This window comes from Bombina bombina, chromosome 5 (assembly GCF_027579735.1).
Source record: "Bombina bombina isolate aBomBom1 chromosome 5, aBomBom1.pri, whole genome shotgun sequence".
Taxonomy (NCBI): Eukaryota; Metazoa; Chordata; class Amphibia; order Anura; family Bombinatoridae; genus Bombina; species Bombina bombina.
Genome location: NC_069503.1, coordinates 374,828,859 through 374,855,789, shown reverse-complemented (window position 1 = coordinate 374,855,789; position 26,931 = coordinate 374,828,859). Strand labels below are relative to the sequence as shown.

Genomic DNA, 26,931 nt, shown 5'->3' with positions numbered 1-26,931 from the left:
CTAGATTTTTCTTTCCCTAGAAATTGGGAGCTTCCAAATAAGTTTTTAAAAGGTTTTACACTGGATTTTTATATCAGTATCTGTGCATATTATTCTTTATAGTACAGAGAGACAGAGGGAAAAAAGAGAGAGAGAGAGACAGAGGAAGGGAGAAAGAGAGAGACAGAGGAAGGGAGAAAGAGAGAGACAGAGGAAGGGAGAAAGAGAGAGACAGAGGAAGGGAGAAAGAGAGAGACAGAGGAAGGGAGAAAGAGAGAGACAGAGGAAGGGAGAAAGAGAGAGACAGAGGAAGGGAGAAAGAGAGAGACAGAGGAAGGGAGAAAGAGAGAGACAGAGGAAGGGAGAAAGAGAGAGACAGAGGAAGGGAGAAAGAGAGAGACAGAGGAAGGGAGAAAGAGAGAGACAGAGGAAGGGAGAAAGAGAGAGACAGAGGAAGGGAGAAAGAGAGAGACAGAGGAAGGGAGAAAGAGAGAGACAGAGGAAGGGAGAAAGAGAGAGACAGAGGAAGGGAGAAAGAGAGAGACAGAGGAAGGGAGGAAGAGAGAGACAGAGGAAGGGAGGAAGAGAGAGGAAGGGAGGAAGAGAGAGGAAGGGAGGAAGAGAGAGGAAGGGAGGAAGAGAGAGGAAGGGAGGAAGAGAGAGGAAGGGAGGAAGAGAGAGGAAGGGAGGAAGAGAGAGGCAGGGAGGAAGAGAGAGGCAGGGAGGAAGAGAGAAAGAGAGAGACAGAGGAAGGGAGAAAGAGAGAGACAGAGGAAGGGAGAAAGAGAGAGACAGAGGAAGGGAGAAAGAGAGAGACAGAGGAAGGGAGAAAGAGAGAGACAGAGGAAGGGAGGAAGAGAGAGGAAGGGAGGAAGAGAGAGGAAGGGAGGAAGAGAGAGGCAGGGAGGAAGAGAGAGGCAGGGAGGAAGAGAGAGGCAGGGAGGAAGAGAGAGGCAGGGAGGAAGAGAGAGGCAGGGAGGAAGAGAGAGGCAGGGAGGAAGAGAGAGGCAGGGAGGAAGAGAGAGGCAGGGAGGAAGAGAGAGGCAGGGAGGAAGAGAGAGGCAGGGAGGAAGAGAGAGGCAGGGAGGAAGAGAGGCAGGGGAGCCGCAGGGAGAAAGAGAGAGGCAGGGGAGCCGCAGAAACAGAGGAAGGAAGGGGAGCCAAAGAGGGGAAGGGAGGTGGGCTGTAGAAGGAGGGGGGAAGGGAGCCACAGAGGGGAGAGGCGTCACAGAGGAGGGGAGCCACAGACCGGAGAGGAGGTGGGCTGCAGAAGGAGGGAGAAGGGAGCCACAGAGGGGAGAGAAGGGGGAAGGGAACCACTGAGGGGAGAGGGGTCACAGAGGAGGGGAGCCACAGAGGGAAGAGGAGGTGGGCTGCAGAAGGAGGGGGTAAGTTAACCACAGAGGGGAGAGGAAGGGGGCTGCAGAAGGTGGGGGTGCGCAGCCACAAAGGGGAGAGGTGCCACAAAGAAGAGGAGCCACAGAGAGGGGGAAGGGAAGCCACAAAGGGAGAAGGGGAGCCACATAAGGGAAGAGGAGAGGAGGGGCCCACAGAAGGGGGGTCTCAAAAATGGGGGTTCTGCGGAAACGGGGATGCAAAAGGGACCCGCGAACATGGGGAGGGGCTAAAAAAGGGAGAGGAGGTGGGCCACAGAGGGGAATGGAGCTGTAGAGGTCAGAAATCTCACGGAGGGGAGCCACAGAGGGCAAGGGAGCCATAGAGGGGAGAGGTGTCATGGAGGGGAGGCACAGAGGGGAAAGGTGAGGCAGACTCTAGAACTTACCTTGTGAGAGGAATGCCCATATATTGCAGCTGAGGCCCCTGGTGTTTAGGCATAGTTCCTCACTCTTTCTAGCCAGCCGCTACACAAGGTCCCCCAGCTCCACTCCTTTGTTTTAGAAGCCTTCACGCAGTGTTTAAAACAACTTGTGCGCGGGAAATAATAATAATAAATGGGGAAAAAAATAAAAATAATAATAAAAAAAATAGCACAAAACTTTTACCAATATTCCTAAGCCGTCCCAGGAAATTCCTAAGTCGCACTGGACGATTGGATTTTCAACCCCTGCATATATATATATATATATTTGTGTGTGTATTTTTTTCATTTATTTTTTTAAATCTCACTGCTTTCCAATTAATTCCTTCCAATGTATCCCCCCATGCAGTGTCATCTAAGCCTGCTTTATAACTATGCTGCAGATTTTTATTGGCTGTTTTTAAAAAAAAAAAAAAATTGTTCATTTATGTTTTTAAAACTATTGCTTTTTATGCCCATATGTAGTAATTCTAGGTTCAAGTTTAATACTGTTAGTGTTAAATTAGTTATGAATTATGTTAATTTAACTCAGATTTTTTTTTTAATCTGCCATGTGCTGTGAAGAACTCCACTTCACTATGCTGCTGCCAATTGTAATTATCAGTGCCTCTTTGCACTTGTGGGATCTGGAGCTAGTGTGAATGACCTTGATGAAAGGGGATGTTCACCACTTCATTATGCTGCAGCTTCAGATACTGATGGCAAGTAAGTTGCATGTGTCCCTCACTAATTAATATTATAATGCTTTATTTGGTCCTGGATTGATGCTAGTTTGCTTTATTAAGTTTTATATATGCTTATGGAGTTTAGCTGGCTTTAAAGTTGTTAAGTAATTTACAGAATGTTAAAATACAAAAAAAAAAGCTGTAGTTCTCGAAAATATTTAAGAGCTGTACAAATTCAGTTGAAGAAGGAACATTTATGGATAAAAAAAAGTTATGAGCACATTAAAGGACATAGGGGCATATCTATCAAGCTCCGGATGGAGCTTGATGCCCCGTGTTTCTGGCGAGCCTGCAGGCTTGCCAGAAACAGCAGTTATGAAGCAGCGGTCACAAAGACCGCTGCTCCATAACCTGTCCGCCTGCTCTGAGCACCCGGACAGACATCGCCGGAAATCAACCCGATCGGGTTGATTGACACCTCCCTGCTGGCGTCCCATTGGCCTCGAGTCTGCAGGGGGCGGCGTTGCACCAGCAGCTCTTGTGAGCTGCTGGTGCAATGCTGAATACGGAGAGCGTATTGCTCTTCGCATTCAGCGAGGTCTGGCAGACCTGATCCGCACTGTCGGATCAGGTCCACCAGACTTTAATAAATATAGGCCATAGTCTTACAACATATTAGCAGAACTATTTGAGGTAAGAAATCTGGGTTTAAAGTATTGTGTTGATTCTTATTCTTTACAAAGGACACAGGGATTTTAAAATTAGCACAAACTATATTTCTCCAACATAGGTGTGTCCGGTCCACGGCGTCATCCTTACTTGTGGGATATTCTCTTCCCCAACAGGAAATGGCAAAGAGCCCAGCAAAGCTGGTCACATGATCCCTCCTAGGCTCCGCCTTCCCCAGTCATTCTCTTTGCCGTTGTACAGGCAACATCTCCACGGAGATGGCTTAGAGTTTTTTGGTGTTTAAATGTAGTTTTTATTCTTCAATCAAGAGTTTGTTATTTTAAAATAGTGCTGGTATGTACTATTTACTCTGAAACAGAAAAGAGATGAAGATTTCTGTTTGTAAGAGGAAAATGATTTTAGCAACCGTTACTAAAATCGATGGCTGTTTCCACACAGGACTGTTGAGAGGAATTAACTTCAGTTGGGGGAAACAGTGAGCAGACTTTTGCTGCTTGAGGTATGACACATTTCTAACAAGACGATGTAATGCTGGAAGCTGTCATTTTCCCTATGGGATCCGGTAAGCCATTTTTATTACATAAGAATAAAGGGCTTCACAAGGGCTTTTGAGACTGGTAGACATTTTCTGGGCTAAAACGATTGATATATAAGCATTTTTAATACTTCATAGCTTTGAGGAGTTATTTTATTCTTGGGAATTATGTAAAATAACCGGCAGGCACTGTATTGGACACCTTTTTCTCTAGGGGCTTTCCCTAATCATAGGCAGAGCCTCATTTTCGCGCCTCTATTGCGCAGTTGTTTTTGGGAAGCAGGACATGCAGATGCATGTGTGAGGAGCTCAGATACATAGAAAAAGCTTTCTGAAGGCGTCATTTGGTATCGTATTCCCCTTTGGGCTTGGTTGGGTCTCAGCAAAGCAGATACCAGGGACTGTATAGGGGTTAAATATAAAAACGGCTCCGGTTCCGTTATTTTAAGAGTTAAAGCTTTCAAATTTGGTGTGCAATACTTTTAAGGCTTTAAGACACTGTGGTGAAATTTTGGTGAAATTTGAACAATTCCTTCATACTTCTTCACATTTGCAGTAATAAAGTGTGTTCAGTTTAAAATTTAAAGTGACAGTAACGGTTTTATTTTAAAACGTTTTTTGTACTTTGTTATCAAGTTTATGCCTGTTTAACATGTCTGAACTATCAGATAGACTGTGTTCTGTATGTGGGGAAGCCAAGGTTCCTTCTCATTTAAATAGATGTGATTTATGTGACACAAAATTTAGAGAAAATGATGCCCAAGATGATTCCTCAAGTGAGGGGAGTAAGCATGGTACTGCATCATCCCCTCCTTCGTCTACGCCAGTCTTGCCCACACAGGAGGCCCCTAGTACATCTAGTGCGCCAATACTCCTTACTATGCAACAATTAACGGCTGTAATGGATAATTCTATCAAAAACATTTTAGCCAAAATGCCCACTTGTCAGCGAAAGCGCGACTGCTCTGTTTTAGAAAATACTGAAGAGCATGAGGACGCTGATGATATTGGTTCTGAAGTGCCCCTACACCAGTCTGAGGGGGCCAGGGAGGTTTTGTCTGAGGGAGAAATTTCAGATTCAGGGAAAATTTCTCAACAAGCTGAACCTGATGTTATTACATTCAAATTTAAATTGGAACATCTCCGCGCTCTGCTTAAGGAGGTGTTATCTACTCTGGATGATTGTGACAATTTGGTCATTCCAGAGAAATTATGTAAGATGGACAAGTTCCTAGAGGTCCCGGTGCCCCCCGAAGCTTTTCCTATACCCAAGCGGGTGGCGGACATTGTAAATAAAGAATGGGAAAGGCCCGGCATACCTTTCGTCCCTCCCCCTATATTTAAGAAATTGTTTCCTATGGTCGACCCCAGAAAGGACTTATGGCAGACAGTCCCCAAGGTCGAGGGGGCGGTTTCTACTCTAAACAAACGCACCACTATCCCCATAGAAGATAGTTGTGCTTTCAAAGATCCTATGGATAAAAAATTAGAGGGTTTGCTTAAAAAGATGTTTGTTCAGCAAGGTTACCTTCTACAACCAATTTCATGCATTGTTCCTGTCACTACAGCAGCGTGTTTCTGGTTCGATGAACTAGAAAAGGCGCTCAATAAAGATTCTTCTTATGAGGAGATTTTGGACAGAATTCATGCTCTCAAATTGGCTAACTCTTTTACTTTAGACGCCACTTTGCAATTGGCTAGATTAGCGGCGAAAAATTCTGGGTTTGCTATTGTGGCGCGCAGAGCGCTTTGGCTAAAATCTTGGTCAGCGGATGCGTCTTCCAAGAACAAATAGCTTAACATTCCTTTCAAGGGGAAAACGCTGTTTGGCCCTGACTTGAAAGAGATTATTTCTGGTATCACTGGGGGCAAGGGCCACGCCCTTCCTCAGGATAGGTCTTTCAAGGCTAAGAATAAACCAAATTTTCGTCCCTTTCGCAGAAACGGACCAGCCCCAAGTGCTACATCCTCTAAGCAAGAGGGTAATACGTCTCAAGCCAAGCCAGCCTGGAGGCCAATGCAAGGCTGGAACAAAGGTAAGCAGGCCAAGAAACCTGCCACTGCTACCAAGACAGCATGAGATGTTGGCCCCCGATCCAGGACCGGATCTGGTGGGGGGCAGACTCTCTCTCTTCGCTCAGGCTTGGGCAAGAGATGTTCTGGATCCTTGGGCGCTGGAAATAGTCTCCCAAGGTTATCTTCTGGAATTCAAGGGGCTTCCCCCAAGGGGGAGGTTCCACAGGTCTCAATTGTCTTCAGACCACATAAAAAGACAGGCATTCTTACATTGTGTAGAAGACCTGTTAAAAATGGGAGTGATTCATCCTGTTCCATTAGGAGAACAAGGGATGGGGTTCTACTCCAATCTGTTCATAGTTCCCAAAAAAGAGGGAACATTCAGACCAATCTTAGATCTCAAGATCCTAAACAAGTTTCTCAAGGTTCCATCGTTCAAAATGGAAACCATTCAAACAATTCTTCCTTCCATCCAGGAAGGTCAATTCATGACCACAGTGGATTTAAAGGATGCGTATCTACATATTCCTATCCACAAGGAACATCATCGGTTCCTAAGGTTCGCCTTTCTGGACAAGCATTACCAGTTTGTGGCACTTCCATTCGGATTAGCCACTGCTCCAAGAATTTTCACAAAGGTACTGGGGTCCCTTCTAGCGGTGCTACGACCAAGGGGCATTGCAGTAGTACCTTACTTGGACGACATTCTGATTCAAGCGTCGTCCCTTCCACAAGCAAAGGCTCATACGGACATTGTCCTGGCCTTTCTCAGATCTCACGGGTGGAAAGTGAACGTAGAAAAAAGTTCTCTATCTCCGTCAACAAGAGTTCCCTTCTTGGGAACAATAATAGACTCCTTAGAAATGAGGATTTTTCTGACAGAGGCCACAAAATCAAAACTTCTAAACTCTTGTCAAGTACTTCATTCTGTTCCTCTTCCTTCCATAGCGCAGTGCATGGAAGTAATAGGTTTGATGGTCGCGGCAATGGACATAGTTCCTTTTGCGCGAATTCATCTGAGACCATTACAACTGTGCATGCTCAGTCAGTGGAATGGGGATTATACAGACTTGTCTCCGACGATACAAGTAGATCAGAGGACCAGAGATTCACTCCGTTGGTGGCTGTCCCTGGACAACCTGTCACAAGGGATGAGCTTCCGCAGACCAGAGTGGGTCATTGTCACGACCGACGCCAGTCTGGTGGGCTGGGGCGCAGTCTGGGGACTCCTGAAAGCTCAGGGTCTTTGGTCTCGGGAAGAATCTCTTCTCCCGATAAACATTCTGGAACTGAGAGCGATATTCAATGCTCTCAAGGCTTGGCCTCAGCTAGCAAAGGCCAAATTCATACGGTTTCAATCGGACAACATGACGACTGTTGCGTATATCAACCATCAAGGGGGAACAAGGAGTTCCCTGGCGATGGAAGAAGTGACCAAAATCATTCAATGGGCGGAGACTCACTCCTGCCACTTGTCTGCAATCCACATCCCAGGAGTGGAAAATTGGGAAGCGGATTTTCTGAGTCGTCAGACATTTCATCCGGGGGAGTGGGAACTCCATCCGGAAATCTTTGCCCAAATTACTCAGTTGTGGGGCATTCCAGACATGGATCTGATGGCCTCTCGTCAGAACTTCAAGGTTCCTTGCTACGGGTCCAGATCCAGGGATCCCAAGGCGACTCTAGTAGATGCACTAGTAGCACCTTGGACCTTCAACCTAGCTTATGTATTCCCACCGTTTCCTCTCATCCCCAGGCTGGTAGCCAGGATCAATCAGGAGAGGGCATCGGTGATCTTGATAGCTCCTGCGTGGCCACGCAGGACTTGGTATGCAGACCTGGTGAATATGTCATCGGCTCCACCATGGAAGCTACCTTTGAGACGGGACCTTCTTGTTCAAGGTCCGTTCGAACATCCGAATCTGGTCTCACTCCAACTGACTGCTTGGAGATTGAACGCTTGATTTTATCAAAGCGAGGGTTCTCAGATTCTGTCATTGATACTCTTGTTCAGGCCAGAAAGCCTGTAACTAGAAAAATCTACCATAAAATATGGAAAAAATATATCTGTTGGTGTGAATCTAAAGGATTCCCTTGGGACAAGATAAAAATTCCTAAGATTCTATCCTTTCTTCAAGAAGGTTTGGAGAAAGGATTATCTGCAAGTTCTTTGAAGGGACAGATTTCTGCTTTGTCTGTGTTACTTCACAAAAAGCTGGCAGCTGTGCCAGATGTTCAAGCTTTTGTTCAGGCTCTGGTTAGAATCAAGCCTGTTTACAAACCTTTGACTCCTCCTTGGAGTCTCAATTTAGTTCTTTCAGTTCTTCAGGGGGTTCCGTTTGAACCCTTACATTCCGTTGATATTAAGTTATTATCTTGGAAACTTTTGTTTTTGGTTGCAATTTCTTCTGCTAGAAGAGTTTCAGAGTTATCTGCTCTGCAGTGTTCTTCTCCTTATCTGGTGTTCCATGCAGATAAGGTGGTTTTGCGTACTAAACCTGGTTTTCTTCCGAAAGTTGTTTCTAACAAAAACATTAACCAGGAGATAGTCGTGCCTTCTTTGTGTCCGAATCCAGTTTCAAAGAAGGAACGTTTGTTGCACAATTTGGATGTAGTTCGTGCTCTAAAATTCTATTTAGATGCTACAAAGGATTTTAGACAAACATCTTCCTTGTTTGTTGTTTATTCTGGTAAAAGGAGAGGTCAAAAAGCAACTTCTACCTCTCTCTCTTTTTGGCTTAAAAGCATCATCAGATTGGCTTACGAGACTGCCGGACGGCAGCCTCCTGAAAGAATCACAGCTCATTCCACTAGGGCCGTGGCTTCCACATGGGCCTTCAAGAACGAGGCTTCTGTTGATCAGATATGTAAGGCAGCGACTTGGTCTTCACTGCACACTTTTACTAAATTTTACAAATTTGATACTTTTGCTTCTTCTGAGGCTATTTTTGGGAGAAAGGTTTTGCAAGCCGTGGTGCCTTCCATCTAGGTGACCTGATTTGCTCCCTCCCTTCATCCGTGTCCTAAAGCTTTGGTATTGGTTCCCACAAGTAAGGATGACGCCGTGGACCGGACACACCTATGTTGGAGAAAACAGAATTTATGTTTACCTGATAAATTACTTTCTCCAACGGTGTGTCCGGTCCACGGCCCGCCCTGGTTTTTTAATCAGGTCTGATAATTTATTTTCTTTAACTACAGTCACCACGGTATCATATGATTTCTCCTATGCAATATTCCTCCTTTACGTTGGTCGAATGACTGGGGAAGGCGGAGCCTAGGAGGGATCATGTGACCAGCTTTGCTGGGCTCTTTGCCATTTCCTGTTGGGGAAGAGAATATCCCACAAGTAAGGATGACGCCGTGGACCGGACACACCGTTGGAGAAAGTAATTTATCAGGTAAACATAAATTCTGTTTTCTGGATCTAATTTATTTGACTCAAAGGGAAGCACATATATAGGGCAAAATTATATTTAAAGGGACATGGAAGAGGGGGAAAAATGTACTTTAATACGTGAACTATATCCTCTATTAGTGATGTAAAAAAAAGGGATGCTTAATTGTCGTACGCTGATGCTTAATTGTCATATGCTGTATTTTGCAACTTTTTCATTCTTGCATCAGGATTTTTAAATGTTGGATGATTGAGCAGTATAGCCAATCAAAAGCTGAATAGTTATTAGCAATGGGAGCATGTTTGAGAGGTTTTTATAAAATGTGTTACTTCAGAGAATGTAGCCTATAGTACATGCGTATTATATACACATTTCAATTTCAAGTAGATGTTAATTCTAATGATTTCTGTAACCCAGCAGTTTGGATTTCTCACTTCTTTAGGAAACATTAAATGCACTTGCCTTTTCTCTTGCAAGGTGTATCCAGTCCACGGATTCATCCTTACTTGTGGGATATTCTCCTTCCCTACAGGAAGTGGCAAAGAGAGCACACAGCAGAGCTGTCCATATAGCTCCCCCCCTAGCTCCACCCCCCAGTCATTCTCTTTGCCGCGTTAACGCACTAGGTTCTCTCTCAGGGAGGGTAAAGTGAATGTGGTGTTAGAATTGTAGTTTTATATCTTCAATCAAGAGTTTGTTATTTTTAAATGGTACCGGTTTGTACTATTTACTCTCTAGCAGAAAAGTGATGAAGATTTCTGCTGAGAGGAAAATGATTTTAGCATGTTGTAACTAAAATCCACTGCTGTTCCCACACAGGACTGAGGAGTACCAGAAAACTTTAGTTGGGGGGAACAGTTTGCAGGCTTGACTGCAATGAGGTATATTCAGTCATTTATTTCTAGACAAGACTGAGATAATGCTAGAAGACTGACAAGATCCCCATGTGGGGAGGGTAAGCTATGTTCTGAGACTTAGTATAGAATTGAATGCTTACATGACAGGGCTAAATAGGCTGGTTGACACTAAGGCAGGGTAATCGATTATTTATTAAAAAATACTCATTGGAGACACCTTTTTAGGCACTTTGGAGTGTTTTACTGGGGTTATTATCCACATGGCATAAATTTAGTCACTTAGAAGTGATTTTTGTAGGCCTCACAACTCCGGAGTGGAGTGGGAGAGGCCTAATTTCGCGCCTCAGATGCGCACTTAGAATTGAGAGACTGTTTCATGCTGCTTCACATGGAGGGTCCAGCTACTGATTGAGGGCCTAGAAGAAGCTTTATTTCCCCAAAACTGATCCCTAAGGGAAGGTAGGGCCACAGCAGTAAGCTGTGGCAAGGTGCTGTAGTTTGTTAACCGGTTGTTGGCTTTAGGCTGCTCCAGTTTGGGCATTAAGGGGTTAATCGTTCTGAAACTTGCTGTGCAATCTTATTAAAGCCTTAGGTACATACTGTGAAAATTTTAAAAGGATTGGTGCATTTTTCACTGTTTTGTAAAATTGTGTGCTCTTTTTATTTCTTAAAGGCACAGTAACGTTTTTTTCAAATTGTGTTTTTTATTTGATTAAAGTGTTTTCCAAGCTTGCTTGTGTATGCTACTAGTCTGTTAAACATGTCTGACACTAAGGAAAATCCTTGTTCAATGTGTTTAGAAGCCATGGTGGAACCCCCTCTCAGAATGTGTCCCAATTGCACTAATATGTCTATACACTTTAAAGATCATATTGTTGCACTTAAAAATGTGGCCCAAGATGATTCTCAGACTGAAGGTAATGAGGATAGTCCGTCTACCTCTCCCCATGGGTCACAACCAGTTACGCCCGCGCAAGCGACGCTTAGTGCGTCTGCCCCTATTACATTGCAACAACTAGCGACAGTTATGGATAATTCCCTTGCAATCTTTCTATCCAAACTGCCAGTTTTTCCTACAAAGCGTGATAGCTCTGTTTTAAGAACAGATTATGAGCAGTCTGAAGCTTTGGTAGCCTTATCTGATGTACCCTCACAACGCTCTGAAATGGAGGTGAGGGATTTGATGTCTGAGGGAGAAATTTCCGATTCAGGAAAGGTTTCTCATCGGGCAGAGTCAGATTCATTAGCATTTAAATTTAAATTGGAACACCTCCGCGTTTTTGCTCAGGGAGGTATTAGCTACTCTGGATGATTGTGACCCTATGGTGGTCCCAGAGAAGTTGTGTAAAATGGACAAGTACCTAGAGGTTCCTGTATACACTGATGCATTTCCGATCCCTAAGAGGGTTGCGGATATTGTTACTAGGGAGTGGGATAGACCAGGTGTCCCTTTTGTCCCCCCACCTATTTTTAAGAAGATGTTCCCCATAACTGACCCTAGGCGGGACTCGTGGCAGACGGTCCCGCCTAGGGACGGACACTTGCTAAGCGCACAACCATACCAATTGAAGATGGTTGTGCTTTTAAAGATTCTATGGATAAAAAGTTAGAAGGTTTACTTAAGAAAATCTTTGTTCAACAAGGCTTTCTTCTCCAACCTATTGCCTGCATTGTTCCTGTAACTACTGCAGCGTCTTTCTGGTTTGAGGCACTGGAGGAGTCGCTCCAGACGGAGACCTCATATGACGAAATTATGGATAGAATTAAGGCTCTAAAGCTGGCTAATTCATTTATCACAGATGCCGCTTTGCAATTGGCTAAGTTGGCGGCAAAAAATTCAGGCTTCGCCATTATGGCACGCAGAGTGCTTTGGCTCAAGTCATGGTCGGCTGATGTGTCGTCAAAATCCAAATTGTTAAATATCCCTTTCAATTGAAAGACCCTTTTCGGGCCAGAATTGAAAGAGATTATTTCAGAAATCACCGGAGGAAAGGGCCATGCTCTCCCCCAGGACAAGCCTTTTAAGACTAAAAACAAAGCTAATTTCTCCAACATTGATGTGTCCGGTCCACGGCGTCCTCCTTACTTGTGGGAATATCTCTTCCCCAACAGGAAATGGCAAAGAGTCCCAGCAAAGCTGGCCATATAGTCCCTCCTAGGCTCCGCCCACCCCAGTCATTCTCTTTGCCGTTGCACAGGCAACATCTCCACGGAGATGGTTAAGAGTTTTTTGGTGTTATGTTTAGGTCACAGCAAAAGCTATAGCTGGGACTGTATAGGGGTTAAATTTGTAAACGGCTCCGGTTCCGTTATTTTAAGGGTTAAAGCTCTGAAAATTGGTGTGCAATACTCTTAATGTTTTAAGACACTGTGGTGAAATTTTGGTAATTTTTGAACAATTCCTTCATACTTTTTCACATATTCAGTAATAAAGTGTTTTCTGTAACGGTTTTGTTTTAAAACGTTTTTTGTGCTTTATTGACAAGTTTAAGCCTGTTTAACATGTCTGTGCCTTCGGATAAGCTATGTTCTATATGTATGAAAGCCAATGTGTCTCCCCATTTAAATTTGTGTGGTAATTGTGCCATAGCGTCCAAACAAAGTAAGGACAGTACTGCCACAGATAATGAAATTGCCCAAGATGATTCCTCAGATGAGGGGAGTAAACATACTACATCATCTCCTACTGTGTCTACACCAGTTTTGCCCACGCAGGAGGCCCCTAGTACATCTAGCGCGCCACTGCTTATTACCATGCAACAATTGACGGCGGTAATGGATAACTCCATAGCAAATATTTTATCCAAAATGCCTACATATCAGAGAGAGCGCGATTGCTCTGTTTTAAACACTGAAGAGCAGGAGGGCGCTGATGATAATTGTTCTGTCATACCCTCACACCAATCTGAAGTGGCCATGAGGGAGGTTTTGTCAGATGGGGAAATTTCAGATTCAGGAAAAATTTCTCAACAAGCTGAACCTAATGTTGTGACATTTAAATTTAAATTAGAACATCTCCGCGCAGTGCTTAAGGAGGTGTTATCTACTCTGGATGATTGTGACAACTTGGTCATTCCAGAGAAATTATGCAAGATGGACAAGTTCCTAGAGGTTCCGGTGCACCCCGACGCTTTTCCTATACCCAAGCGGGTGGCGGACATGGTGAATAAGGAGTGGGAAAAGCCCGGCATACCTTTTGTCCCCCCCCCCTATATTTAAGAAATTATTTCCTATGGTCGACCCCAGAAAGGACTTATGGCAGACAGTCCCTAAGGTCGAGGGGGCAGTTTCTACTCTAAACAAGCGCACTACTATTCCTATTGAGGATAGTTGTGCTTTCAAAGATCCTATGGATAAAAAATTGGAGGGTTTGCTTAAAAAGATTTTTGTACAGCAAGGTTACCTTCTACAACCCATTTCAAGCATTGTTCCTGTCACTACAGCAGCGTGGTTCTGGTTCGAGGAACTAGAAAAGTCGCTCAGTAGAGAGACTCCATATGAGGAGGTTATGGACAGAGTTCACGCACTTAAGTTGGCTAACTCTTTTATTTTAGATGCCGCTTTGCAATTAGCTAGATTAGCGGCGAAAAATTCAGGGTTTGCAATCGTGGTGCGCAGAGCGCTTTGGCTAAAATCTTGGTCAGCCGATGTGTCATCCAAGACAAAATTGCTTAACATCCCTTTCAAAGGTAAAACTCTATTTGGACCAGAATTGAAAGAGATTATCTCAGACATCACTGGGGGAAAGGGCCACGCCCTTCCACAAGATAGGCCTTTCAAGGCCAAGAATAAGTCTAATTTTCGTTCCTTTCGCAATTTCAGGAACGGACCGGCCTCTAATTCTGCATCCTCTAAGCAAGAGGGTAATGCCTCACAACCCAAACCAGCCTGGAAACCGATGCAAGGCTGGAACAAGGGTAAGCAGGCCAAGAAGCCTGCTGCTGCTAACAAAACAGCATGAAGGAGTAGCCCCCGATCCGGGACCGGATCTAGTAGGGGGCAGACTCTCTCTCTTTGCTCAGGCTTGGGCAAGAGATGTTCAGGATCCCTGGGCACTAGAAATAGTTTCTCAGGGTTATCTTCTGGAATTCAGGGAACTACCCCCAAGGGGAAGGTTCCACATGTCTCACTTATCCTTAAACCAAATAAAGAGACAGGCGTTCTTACATTGTGTAGAAGACCTGTTAAAGATGGGAGTGATACACCCAGTTCCAATAAAGGAACAAGGAATGGGATTTTATTCAAATCTGTTCGTAGTTCCCAAAAAAGAGGGAACTTTCAGACCAATTTTGGATTTGAAGATCCTAAACAAATTTCTCAGGGTACCATCGTTCAAGATGGAAACCATTCGAACGATTCTACCCACTATCCAGGAAGGTCAATTTATGACTACCGTGGATCTAAAGGATGCGTACCTACATATTCCTATCCACAAAGAACATCATCAGTTCCTAAGGTTCGCCTTTCTGGACAAACATTACCAGTTTGTGGCCCTCCCATTCGGGTTAGCCACTGCTCCAAGGATTTTCACAAAGGTACTAGGGTCCCTTCTAGCGGTTCTAAGACCGAGGGGCATTGCAGTAGTACCTTACTTGGACGACATTCTAATACAAGCGTCGTCCCTGTCAAAAGCAAAGGCTCATACAGACATCGTTCTGGCCTTTCTCAGATCACACGGATGGAAGGTGAAGATAGAAAAAAGTTCTCTGTCTCCGTCAACAAGAGTTCCCTTCTTGGGAACAATAATAGATTCCTTAGAAATGAGGATTTTTCTGACAGAGGTCAGAAAGTCAAAACTTCTAAGCACTTGTCAAGTTCTTCATTCTGTTCCACGTCCTTCCATAGCGCAGTGCATGGAAGTAGTAGGGTTGATGGTTGCAGCAATGGACATAGTTCCTTTTGCACAAATTCATCTAAGGCCATTATACCTGTGCATGCTCAAACAGTGGAATGGGGACTATACAGACTTGTCTCCAATGATTCAAGTAGATCAGAAGACCAGAGATTCACTCCGTTGGTGGCTGACCCTGGACCATCTATCCCAGGGAATGAGCTTCCGCAGACCAGAGTGGGTCATTGTCACGACCGACGCCAGTCTAGTGGGCTGGGGCGCGGTCTGGGAATCCCTGAAAGCTCAGGGACTATGGTCTCGGGAAGAGTCTCTTCTCCCGATAAACATTCTGGAACTAAGAGCGATCTTCAATGCTCTCAGGGCTTGGCCTCAGCTAGCAAAGGCCAGATTCATAAGATTCCAATCAGACATCATGACGACCGTTGCGTATATCAATCATCAGGGGGGAACAAGGAGTTCCCTGGCGATGAAAGAAGTGACCAAAATAATTCAATGGGCGGAGGATCACTCCTGCCACCTATCTGCGATCCACATCCCAGGTGTGGAAAACTGGGAAGCGGATTATCTGAGTCGTCAGACTTTCCATCCGGGGGATTGGGAACTCCACCCGGAGATCTTTGCCCAACTAACTCAATTATGGGGCATTCCAGACATGGATCTGATGGCGTCTCGTCAGAACTTCAAGGTTCCTTGCTACGGGTCCAGATCCAGGGATCCCAAGGCGACTCTAGTGGATGCACTAGTAGCACCTTGGACCTTCAACCTAGCTGATGTGTTTCCACCGTTTCCTCTCATTCCCAGGCTGGTAGCCAGGATCAAACAGGAGAGGGCCTCGGTGATCTTGATAGCTCCTGTGTGGCCACGCAGGACTTGGTATGCAGACCTGGTGAATATGTCATCGGTTCCACCATGGAAGCTACCTTTGAGACAGGACCTTCTTGTTCAGGGTCCGTTCGAACATCCAAATCTGGTCTCCCTCCAGCTGACGGCTTGGAGATTGAACGCTTGATTCTATCAAAGCGTGGGTTTTCAGATTCTGTGATAAATACTCTGGTTCAGGCCAGAAAACCGGTAACTAGAAAGATTTACCATAAAATATGGAAAAGATATATCTGTTGGTGTAAATCCAAAGGATTCCCATGGAATAAGATAAAAATTCCTAAGATTCTCTCCTTTCTACAAGAAGGTTTGGAGAAAGGATTATCTGCAAGTTCTCTAAAGGGACAGATCTCTGCTTTATCTGTCTTACTACACAAAAGACTGGCAGCTGTGCCAGATGTTAAAGCATTTGTTCAGGCTCTGGTTAGGATCAAGCCTGTTTACAGACCTTTGACTCCTCCCTGGAGTCTAAATCTAGTTCTTTCAGTTCTTCAAGGGGTTCCGTTTGAACCTTTACATTCCATAGATATTAAGTTACTATCTTGGAAAGTTTTGTTTTTGGTTGCATGCAGATAAGGTGGTTTTGCGTACTAAGCCTGGTTTTCTTCCAAAGGTTGTTTCTAACAAGAATATTAACCAGGAGATAGTTGTACCTTCTTTATGTCCGAATCCAGTTTCAAAGAAGGAACGTTTGTTACACAATTTGGACGTAGTCCGTGCTCTAAAATTCTATTTAGAGGCTACAAAAGATTTCAGACAAACATCTTCTTTGTTTGTTGTCTATTCTGGTAAAAGGAGAGGTCAAAAAGCGACTTCTACCTCTCTTTCCTTTTGGCTTAAAAGCATCATCCGATTGGCTTATGAGACTGCCGGACGGCAGCCTCCTGAAAGAATCACAGCTCACTCCACTAGGGCTGTGGCTTCCACATGGGCCTTCAAGAACGAGGCTTCTGTTGACCAGATATGTAAGGCAGCGTCTTGGTCTTCACTGCACACTTTTGCCAAATTTTAGAAATTTGATACTTTTGCTTCTTCGGAGGCTATTTTTGGGAGAAAGGTTTTGCAAGCCGTGGTGCCTTCCGTTTAGGTAACCTGATTTGCTCCCTCCCTTCATCCGTGTCCTAAAGCTTTGGTATTGGTTCCCACAAGTAAGGATGACGCCGTGGACCGGACACACCAATGTTGGAGAAAACAGAATTTATGTTTACCTGATAAATTACTTTCTCCAACGGTGTGTCCGGTCCACGGCCCGCCCTGGTTTTTTAATCAGGTCTGATGAATTATTTTCTCTAACTACAGTCACCACGGTACCATATGGTTTCTCCTATATTTTTCCTCCTGACCGTCGGTCGAATGACTGGGGTGGGCGGAGCCTAGGAGGGACTATATGGCCAGCTTTGCTGGGACTCTTTGCCATTTCCTGTTGGGGAAGAGATATTCCCACAAGTAAGGATGACGCCGTGGACCGGACACACCGTTGGAGAAAGTAATTTATCAGGTAAACATAAATTCTGTTTTTCTTTCCTTTCGTAATTTCAGGAGCGGTCCCGCTTCAGCCTCTACAGCTGCAAAGCAAGAGGGTAACGCTTCACAGCCCACGGCAACCTGGAAGCCTTATCAGGGCTGGAACAAGGATAAACAGGCCAAAAAGCCTGCAGCTGCTACCAAGACAGCATGACTGGGTAGCCCCCGATCCGGAACCGGATCTTGTAGGGGGCAGACTTTCTCTCTTCGCTCAGGCCTGGGCAAGAGATGTTCTCGATCCCTGGGTTTTAGAGATTGTTACTCAGGGATATCTTCTAGAATTCAAGGACTCCCCTCCAAGGGGAAGGTTCCATATTTCTTGGCTGTCTACAAACACGACAAAGAAAGAGGCGTTCTTACGCTGTGTAGAAGACCTACATACAATGGGAGTGATCCACCCAGTTCCAATTGCGGAACAAGGGCTGGGGTTTTACTCAAACCTGTCTGTGGTTCCCAAAAAAGAAGGAACTTTCAGACCAATCCTGGATCTCAAATTTCTAATCAAATTCCTTAGAGTCTCATCATTCAAGATGGAGACCATTCGGACAATCTTACCTATGATCCAGGAAGGTCAATATATGACTACCGTGGATCTAAAGGATGCGTACCTGCATATCCCAATCCACAAAGATCATTAGTTCCTCCGGTTCGCTTTTCTAGACAAGCATTACCAGTTTGTGGCTCTTCCATTCGGTTTAGTCACAAAGGTGCTAGGGTCCCTTCTGGCGGTTCTAAGACCGCGGGGCATAGCAGTGGCGCCTTATTTGGACGACATCTTAATTCAGGCGCCGTCTTTTCACAGAGCCAAGGTTCACACGGAGATTGTATTGGCCTTTCTAAGGTCTCACGGGTGGAAGGTGAACATCAAAAAGTGTTCCCTGTCCCCGGGGGGCGTGCCGAAACAGCAACCAAGATGGCTGCTTTTCTTTAAGGCTGAATACATGAGCAGATAAAACCGCTATTTACTGCTCTGAAATTTTACATCTGAACTATTATTTAGCATTATTTTACAGTCCAGAAGCTTCTGAATAGCAAGATATCTTTATACAACTAGATTTCAGCCCGGAAGACCTCATAGATGCGGTGCATAGCGGAGGCCTTCTAACGACCTCAGCCTGCATCTCGCCCTCCCTAATATCCTGCAGATACAGGACCAGCAGCGATATACGCTGATCATTTCCCAATCCCTATCTCCCTAGCTGGGACTGACGGTTACCAGCAAAGAAATCACAGTTTGCACAGGAGAGCTAGAGTACAAGATGGAGGCCATAGACAAGTAGGAGCGCAACATGCTGCAGCTTATGGAGCGTCACTGCCAGGCCATACAAACTGAACTTTACGGTCTCCATACAGTCGTAAGACCCGCAGAACAGTGTGTACCCGTAGCAGCTCACGGCCCAGCAGATGCCCATGTGGATAGTTTCCTGCCGCCGCCGCCGACAGAACACAGCCGAGGGGACCCGGTGTCCAGAGAGACCTCGGTGTGTACCCTGGGTCCGCATACGAATCAAGAGCAGTCCGTAATGAAAGAGGAGGCTCGCCTAGACCAGGTGAATCCGAGCAAGAATACCGCTCTAGTTCAAGCTCTCACCAATGTTGCCGACACCGCTAGTACGCGGCCTGCTAAACATGAGCCCTCATTTTACCTGTCTGGGAGCCGGATTGCATGTCTGTTGGGGCCGAATGTTCCTCTCACAACACACCTGATAATAATGTGGGACTGTTTGTGTCACACTTAACTTATCTCCATTTGCGTTCAGAGACTTGTTGTGGCTCCAGCGTTTTTGTCAAGGTTGGGGTAGGTTAAACTATTGACTCTGTGCTGGATGAAGCTGGACTGCATTGCCCCGCTGGTTCGGTTCTAAAGCCTTAGAACTTTTCTATCCACTGTTACCTTCATGTTAGATACATTGCTCAGCACTAGCTCATTTAGAATGTACATATAGGAATGTCTATCTGAAGATAGCACTATAGCCTGCTCATAAGAAAAGAACACTAGATATGGTCTAAACATATATTAACTACCTGACACAACACTGTTCATTAACACTCGCCTTTTGCTATATTGTACATTAATTTGTTTACTTAAGGCAGTCTCTATTTATATGTTTGCATAGTACAGGAGGTTTTATATTTTTACTAGTCCTGACTAGAGCAGTTTAATACTTGCGTATGAACAGTTTGATAATCATGCCCCATTATGTATACTTCACTATGTTTGTTTAGAAGAGCTTCACTGACGGGCAATGTTAGTTTATTCTTTTTACTTTTATTTCATTTATCAGATGGTGATACAGATGTGTTCATTGTTCATAAGTACATTTTGTGGCCTATTTGATCAGTCAGTTAAGTGGAACCTTGCTTGGTATAGGTATTCCTAGCCCTAAATCCTGAAATATGAGGTTTCATACTGTATATATTTCCAGGCGAGAGTTCTAACCATACTTATGTAATTTTATTTTTTGAAATACTTTATGCAATCATTTATACTCTCATTACTTCTGACATATAATATTAGTGTATGTACTGCTGTTCTTGTATATAATTGCATGTGACTCAGCTGGTCATAAGATATTAACTTAATTCTAAGGTCCAAAAGTGACCGTGTGTACCTTTAGAGCTCCTCTTCCTATTCATTTAAAGTACATAGGCCCATGAGTGGTCTGCTAGTCTTTTTGAGGTGCTTCCATTTCCTACTAAAAACAGATTATGAGGTTCCCATATGCATATTCATTGTTTCATACAAAGGTATTCTACTGTTTTTCTAATTATACGCTGTTATGTACATGGTAATGCCATTCTTTCTATATGACTGTAAAAGCTCAACAATTATCACTGTACCCTATGTATACATGCCACTGAACTTTTGCTTATTGTTTGCTATATACATAACCTCAATAAAAATCTTTATTTAAAAAAAAAAAAAAGAGTTCCCTGTCCCCACTCACAAGGGTTCCCTTCCTAGGAACACCAATAGATTCGGTAGAAATGAAAATATTTCTGACGGAGGTCAGAAAGTTGAAACTTTTAACTACTTGCCGAGTTCTTCTTTCCATTCCTCGGCCATCTGTAGCTCAAACTGAGGGCGATATTCAACGCGCTTCAGGCATGGCCTCACCTAGCTGCGGACAAATTCATAAGATTTCAGTCGGACAACATTACGACTGTAGCTTACTTCAATCATCAGGGGGGAACAAAGAGTTCTCTAGCGATGAGGGAAGTAACCAAAATAATCAGGTGGGCGGAGTCCCACTCCTGCCATCTATCAGCAATTCACATCCCAGGTGTAGACAACTGGGAGGCGGATTTTCTAAGTAGTCAGACTTTTCACCCGGGGGAGTGGGAACTCCACCCGGAGGTATTTGCCCAGCTGACTCGGCTATGGGGCATTCCAGAGTTGGACCTGATGGCGTCCCGTTAGAACACCAAGCTTCCTCTCTACGGATCCAGGTCCCGGGACCCCAAGGCGGCATTGATAGATGCTCTAGTAGCGCCTTGGTCCTTCAATCTGGCTTATGTTTTCCCACCGTTTCCTCTTCTCCCTCGTCTGATCACCAGAATCAAGCAGGAGAAGGCTTCGTGATTTTGATAGCGCCTGCGTGGCCACGCAGGACTTGGTATGCAGACCTAGTGGACATGTCATCTGTCCCACCATGGACACTGCCAATGAGGCAGGACCTTCTAATACAGGTTCCGTTCAAGCATCCAAATCTAGTTTTGACTGCTTGGAGATTGAACGCTTAATTCTTTCAAAGCGTGGTTTTTCTGAGTCAGTTATAGATACTCTGATCCAGGCTAGAAAGCCTGTCACCAGGAAAGTCTACCATAAGAAATGGTGGAAATAGCTTTGTTGGTGTGAATCCAAGGGTTACTCATGGAGTAAGATTAGGATTCCCAGGATTTTTTTATTTTCTCCAAGACGGTTTGTCGGCTAGTTCTTTAAAGGGACAGATATCTGCTCTGTCTATCCTTTTGCACAAGCGTCTGGCAGAGGTACCGGACGTTCAAGCGTTTGCACAGGCTTTAGTCAGAATCAAGCCTGTCTATAAACCTGTGGCTCCGCCATGGAGTCTAAATCTAGTTCTTTCAGTTCTTCAAGGGGTTCCGTTTGAACCTTTACATTCCATAGATATTAAGTTGTTATCTTGGAAAGTTTTGTTTTTGGTAGCTATCTCTTCTGCTCGAAGAGTCTCAGAATTATCTGCCTTACAGTGTGATTCACCTTATCTGGTGTTCCACGCAGATAAGGTAGTTTTGCGTACCAAACCTGGTTTTCTTCCTAAAGTTGTTTCTAACAAGAATATTAACCAGGAAATAGTTGTTCCTTCTCTGTGTCCTAACCCATCTTCGAAGAAGGAACGTCTTTTGCAAAATCTTGATGTAGTTCGTGCTTTAAAGTTCTATTTACAAGCAACTAAGGATTTCAGACAAACATCTCCTTTGTTTGTTATCTATTCTGGTAAGAGGAGAGGTCAGAAAGCGACTGCTACCTCTCTTTCCTTTTGGCTGAAAAGCATCATCCGTTTGGCCTATGAGACTGCTGGCCAGCAGCCTCCTGAAAGAATTACTGCTCATTCTACCAGAGCAGTGGCTTCCACATGGGCTTTCAAAAATGAGGCTTCTGTTAAACAGATTTGTAAGGCAGCGAATTGGTCTTCACTGCATACTTTTGCCAAATTTTATAAATTCGATACTTTTGCTTCTTCGGAGGCTATTTTTGGGAGAAAGGTTTTGCAAGCAGTGGTGCCTTCCGTTTAAGGTACCTGTCTTGTTCCCTCCCTTCATCCGTGTCCTAAAGCTTTGGGATTGGTATCCCACAAGTAAGGATGAATCCGTGGACTGGATACACCTTGCAAGAGAAAGCAGAATTTATCCTTACCTGATAAATTACTTTCTCTTGCGGTGTATCCAGTCCACGGCCCGCCCTGGCAATTAAGTCAGGTAAAAAAAATTTGTTTAAACTACAGTCACCACTGCACCCTATGGTTTCTCCTTTGGCTTCTTAACCTTTGGTCGAATGACTGGGGGGTGGAGCTAGAGCGGGAGCTATATGGACAGCTCTGCTGTGTGCTCTCTTTGCCACTTCCTGTAGGGAAGGAGAATATCCCACAAGTAAGGATGGATCCGTGGACTGGATACACCTTGCAAGAGAAAAGGCAAGTGCATTTAATGTTTCCTAAAGAAGTGAGAAATCCAAACTGCTGGGTTACAGAAATCTTTAGAATTAGCATTTACTTGAAATTGAAATGTGTAAGGATGAATCCGTGGACTGGATACACCGCAAGAGAAAGTAATTTATCAGGTAAGCATAAATTCTGTTTTTTTTAGGCCATATTTGGGGGAAAATATCTGAACTTTTTTCCTTGTTATTTCTTCTTGAGTGTTCACTATTTTTTTCTTTTATAAATTATATAATTTTTATTAATAATTTGAGGCAAATGTACAAAAAGTTTTCAGCAAGAGGTGACTTCCTAAGTAGAACATAGTCACAGTACTCCAGTTTTAGAGCTAGTAGTGTCCACAAACAGTCCTATACTATTGTCCATTTGGGATCTTTGTATCCAGAAATAAATCCATAACTTGAATTCAAAGTAAATCATAAACTATGTTTTACTTTAACACAAACTTGAATTTTCACCTATTAACCAAGTAAGAGAGAAAAGGACAGTGTTCTGTCAAACCACATATTCATAAAACTGATTGAATATTTCTTTTACAAGATATGAAGAGGCCACGGATTTCATCCTTACTTATGGGATATCGCCTCCTGGTCAGCAGGAGGAGGCAAAGAGCTCCACAGCAAAGCTGCATATATAGCTCCTCTCTTCCTCCGACTCCAGTCATTCTCTTTGCCTGTGTTAGTGATAGGAAGAGGTAAAGTGAGGTGTTAGTTTAATTATTCAATCAAGATTTTTTTTTATTTTTTAAATGGTGCCAATGTGTGCTATTTTATTACCGGGCAGCTTCTGGAAGATTTAATTTTGGGAACTTGTGGGATTTAAGTCTCACTACGCCTCCCTTATTGGTGCTGCCTGGATGTGGACTTAGTGAATTTGCCTAAGACCTTTTATTCTTCACAGGACCTCAGGAGGAAGAGTGGACCTCTTGACACTGTGGGTATTTTCATGCTGTTCCTCAGCATGGAGGTAAGTGCAGTCTTTTTATTTCTGGGGCTTGGAAGCAGATACTCAAAAAGGACTGTGCTCTATTATTGCGGTTTATGGGTCCTAAGTAAGGGTATCCCTGTGCAATTATGTGGATGTCATGAGCTGCATTAATAAGGATGACAACACACACATTATTTTCTCCAACATAGGTGTGTCCGGTCCACGGCGTCATCCTTACTTGTGGGATATTCTCCTCCCCAACAGGAAATGGCAAAGAGCCCAGCAAAGCTGGCCATATAGTCCCTCCTAGGCTCCGCCTACCCCAGTCATTCTCTTTGCCGTTGCACAGGCAACATCTCCACGGAGATGGCTTAGAGTTTTTTGGTGTTTAAATGTAGTTTTTGTTCTTCAATCAAGAGTTTGTTATTTTAAAATAGTGCTGGTATGTACTATTTACTCTGAAACAGAAAAGAGAAGAAGATTTCTGTTTGTAAGAGGAAGATGATTTTAGCAACCGTTACTAAAATCGATGGCTGTTTCCACACAGGGCTGTTGAGATGGAGTAACTTCAGTTGGGGGAAACAGTGGGCAGACTTTGCTGCTTGAGGTATGACACATTTCTAACAAGACTTGGTAATGCTGGAAGCTGTCATTTTCCCTATGGGAACCGGTAAGCCATTTTCTTAGTTTAAGTAAAAGAATAAAGGGCTTCATTAGGGCTTAAAAAACTGGTAGACATTTTTCTGGGCTAAAACGATTACTTTACTAAGTATATTTGGCAGATTATTACTATTAATAGTTGTTAAATCTTGGGGATTGTTTTAATAAAAACGCCAGGCACTGTATTGGACACCTTTTTCACTGGGGGCCTTTTCTAGTCATAGACAGAGCCTCATTTTCGCGCCACTAATGCGCAGTTGTTTTTGGAAAGCATGGCATGCAGATGCATGTGTGAGGAGCTAAGAACCACTGAAAAAGCTTATAGAAGGCATCATTTGGTATCGTATTCCCCTCTGGGCTTGGTTGGGTCTCAGCAAAGCAGATACCTGGGACTGTATAGGGGTTAAATGTAAAAACGGCTCCGGTTCCGTTATTTTAAGGGTTAAAGCTTTCAAATTTGGTGTGCAATACTTTTAAGGCTTTAAGTTACTGTGGTGAAATTTTGGTGAATTTTGAACAATTCCTTCATACTTTTTCACATATTCAGTAATAAAGTGTGTTCAGTTTAAAATTTAAAGGGACAGTAACGGTTTTATTGTAAAACGTTTTTTGTGCTTTGTTGACAAGTTTAAGCCTGTTTAACATGTCTGAACCATCAGATAACGATGTTCTATATGTATGAAAGTCAATGTGTCTCCCCATTTACATATATGTGATATAATTGTGTCATAATGTCCAAACAAAGTAGGGATAATAATGCCATAGATATGATATTGCCCAAGATGATTCCTCAAATGAGGGGAGTAAGCATGGTACTGCATCATCCCCTTCTGTGTCTACACCAGTTTTGCCCATACAAGAGGCCCCTAGTACATCTAGTGCGCCAATACTTATTACCATACAATTAATGGCTGTAATGGATAATTATTTTGCATGCATTTTTTCCAAAATGCCTACTTATCAGAGAAAGCGTGATTGCTCTGTTTTAAACACTGAAGAGCAAGAGGACGCTGTTGATATCTGTTCTGACATACCCTCACACCAATCTGAAGGGGCCAGGAGGGAGGTTTTGTCTGAGGGAGAAATTTCAGAGTCAGGAAAAATTTCTCAACAAGCAGAACCTGATATTGTAACTTTTAAATTTAAACATCTCCACGCACTACTTAAGGAGGTATTATCTACTCTGGATGATTGTGACAATTTGGTCATTCCAGAGAAATTAGGTAAGATGGACAAGTTCCTAGAGGTTCCGGTGCCCCCCGATGTTTTTCCTATACCCATGCGGGTGGCGGATATGGTAAATAAGGAGTGGGAAAGGCCCGGCATACCTTTTGTTCCTCCCCCTATATTTAAGAAATTATTTCCTATAATCGACCCCAGAAAGGACTTATGGCATACAGTCCCCAAGGTCGAGGGGGCGGTTTCTACTCTAAACAAACGCACTTCTATTCCTATAGAAGATAGTTGTGCCTTCAAGATCCTATGGATTAGAGGTTAGAGGGTTTGCTTAAAAAGATGTTTGTTCAGCAAGGTTACCTTCTACAACCAATTTCATGCATTGTTCCTGTCACTACAGCTGCGTGTTTCTGGTTCGAAGAACTAGAAAAGTCGCTCAATAAAAAATCTTCGTACGAGGAGGTTTTGGACAGAGTTCAAGCACTCAAATTGGCTAACTCTTTTATTTTAGATGCCGCTTTGCAATTAGCTAGATTAGCGGCGAATAATTCAGGGTTTGCTATCGTGGCGCGCAGAGCGCTTTTGCTAAAGTCTTGGTCAGCGGATGTGTTCTCCAGACCAAATTGCTTAACATCCCTTTCAAGGGTAAAACACTGTTTGGCCCTGACTTGAAAGAGATTATTTCAGACATCACTGGGGGAAAGGGCCACGCCCTTCCTCTGGATAGGTCTTTTAAGGCTAAGATAAGCCAAATTTTCGTCCCTTTCGCAGAAACGGACCAGCCTCAAATTCTACACCCTCTGAGCAAGAGGGTAATACTTCTCAAACCAAGCCAGCCTGGAGACCGATGCAAGGCTGGAACAAGGGTAAGCAGGCCAAGAAACCTGCCACTGCTACCAAAACAGCATGAAGTGTTGGCCCCCGGTCTGGGACAAGATCTGGTGGGGGGCAGACTTTCTCTCTTTGCTCAGGCTGGGGCAAGAGATGTTCAGGATCCTTGGGCGCTAGAAATAGTTTCTCAAGGTTATCTCCTGGAATTCAGGGAACTACCCCAAGGGGGAAGGTTACACAGGTCTCAATTATCTTCGAACCAAATAAAAAGACAGGCATTCTTACACTGTGTAGAAGACCTGTTAAGCATGGGAGTGATTCATCCTGTTCCATTAGGAGAACAAGGGATGGGTTTTTACTCCAACCTGTTCATGATTCCCAAAAAAGAGGGAACATTCAGACCAATTTTAGATCTCAAGATTCTAAACAAGTTTCTAAGGGTTTCATCGTTCAAAATGGAAACCATTCGAACGATCATTCCTACCATCCAGGAAGGTCAATTCCTGACCACGGTGGTTTTAAAGGATGCGTATTTACATATTCCTATCCACAAGGAACATCTTCGGTTCCTAAGGTTCGTCTTTCTGGAGTTTGTGGCACTTCCATTACGGATTAGCCACTGCTCCAAGGATTTTCACAAAGGTACTAGGGTCCCTTCTAGCGGTGCTAGGACCAAGGGGCATTGCAGTAGTATCTTACTTGGACGACATCCTGATTCAAGTGTCGTTTCTGTCAAAAGCAAGGGCTCATACGGACATTGTCCTAGCCTTTCTCAGATCTCACAGGTGGAAAGTGAACATAGAAAAAAGTTCTCTGTCCCCGTCAACAAGAGTTCCCTTCTTGGGAACAATAATAGTTTCCTTAGAAATGAAGATTTTTCTGACAGAGGCCAGAAAATCAAAACTTCTAAGCTCTTGTCAGGTACTTCATTCTGTTCTTCTTC

At 43.9% G+C, this 26,931-nt stretch overlaps 1 protein-coding gene across 3 annotated transcripts in view; it reads left to right on the top strand.

The window, feature by feature from the left end:
* Positions 1–26,931, top strand: part of ANKRD28 (ankyrin repeat domain 28) — a 1,012,368-nt gene that overhangs the window by 641,680 nt on the left and 343,757 nt on the right. For all 3 annotated transcript variants that reach the window (XM_053714205.1, XM_053714203.1, XM_053714204.1), the window contains exon 14: positions 2,363–2,503. In XM_053714205.1, the coding sequence (XP_053570180.1) occupies positions 2,363–2,503 (141 nt within the window). The remainder of the gene's footprint in view (positions 1–2,362; positions 2,504–26,931) is intronic.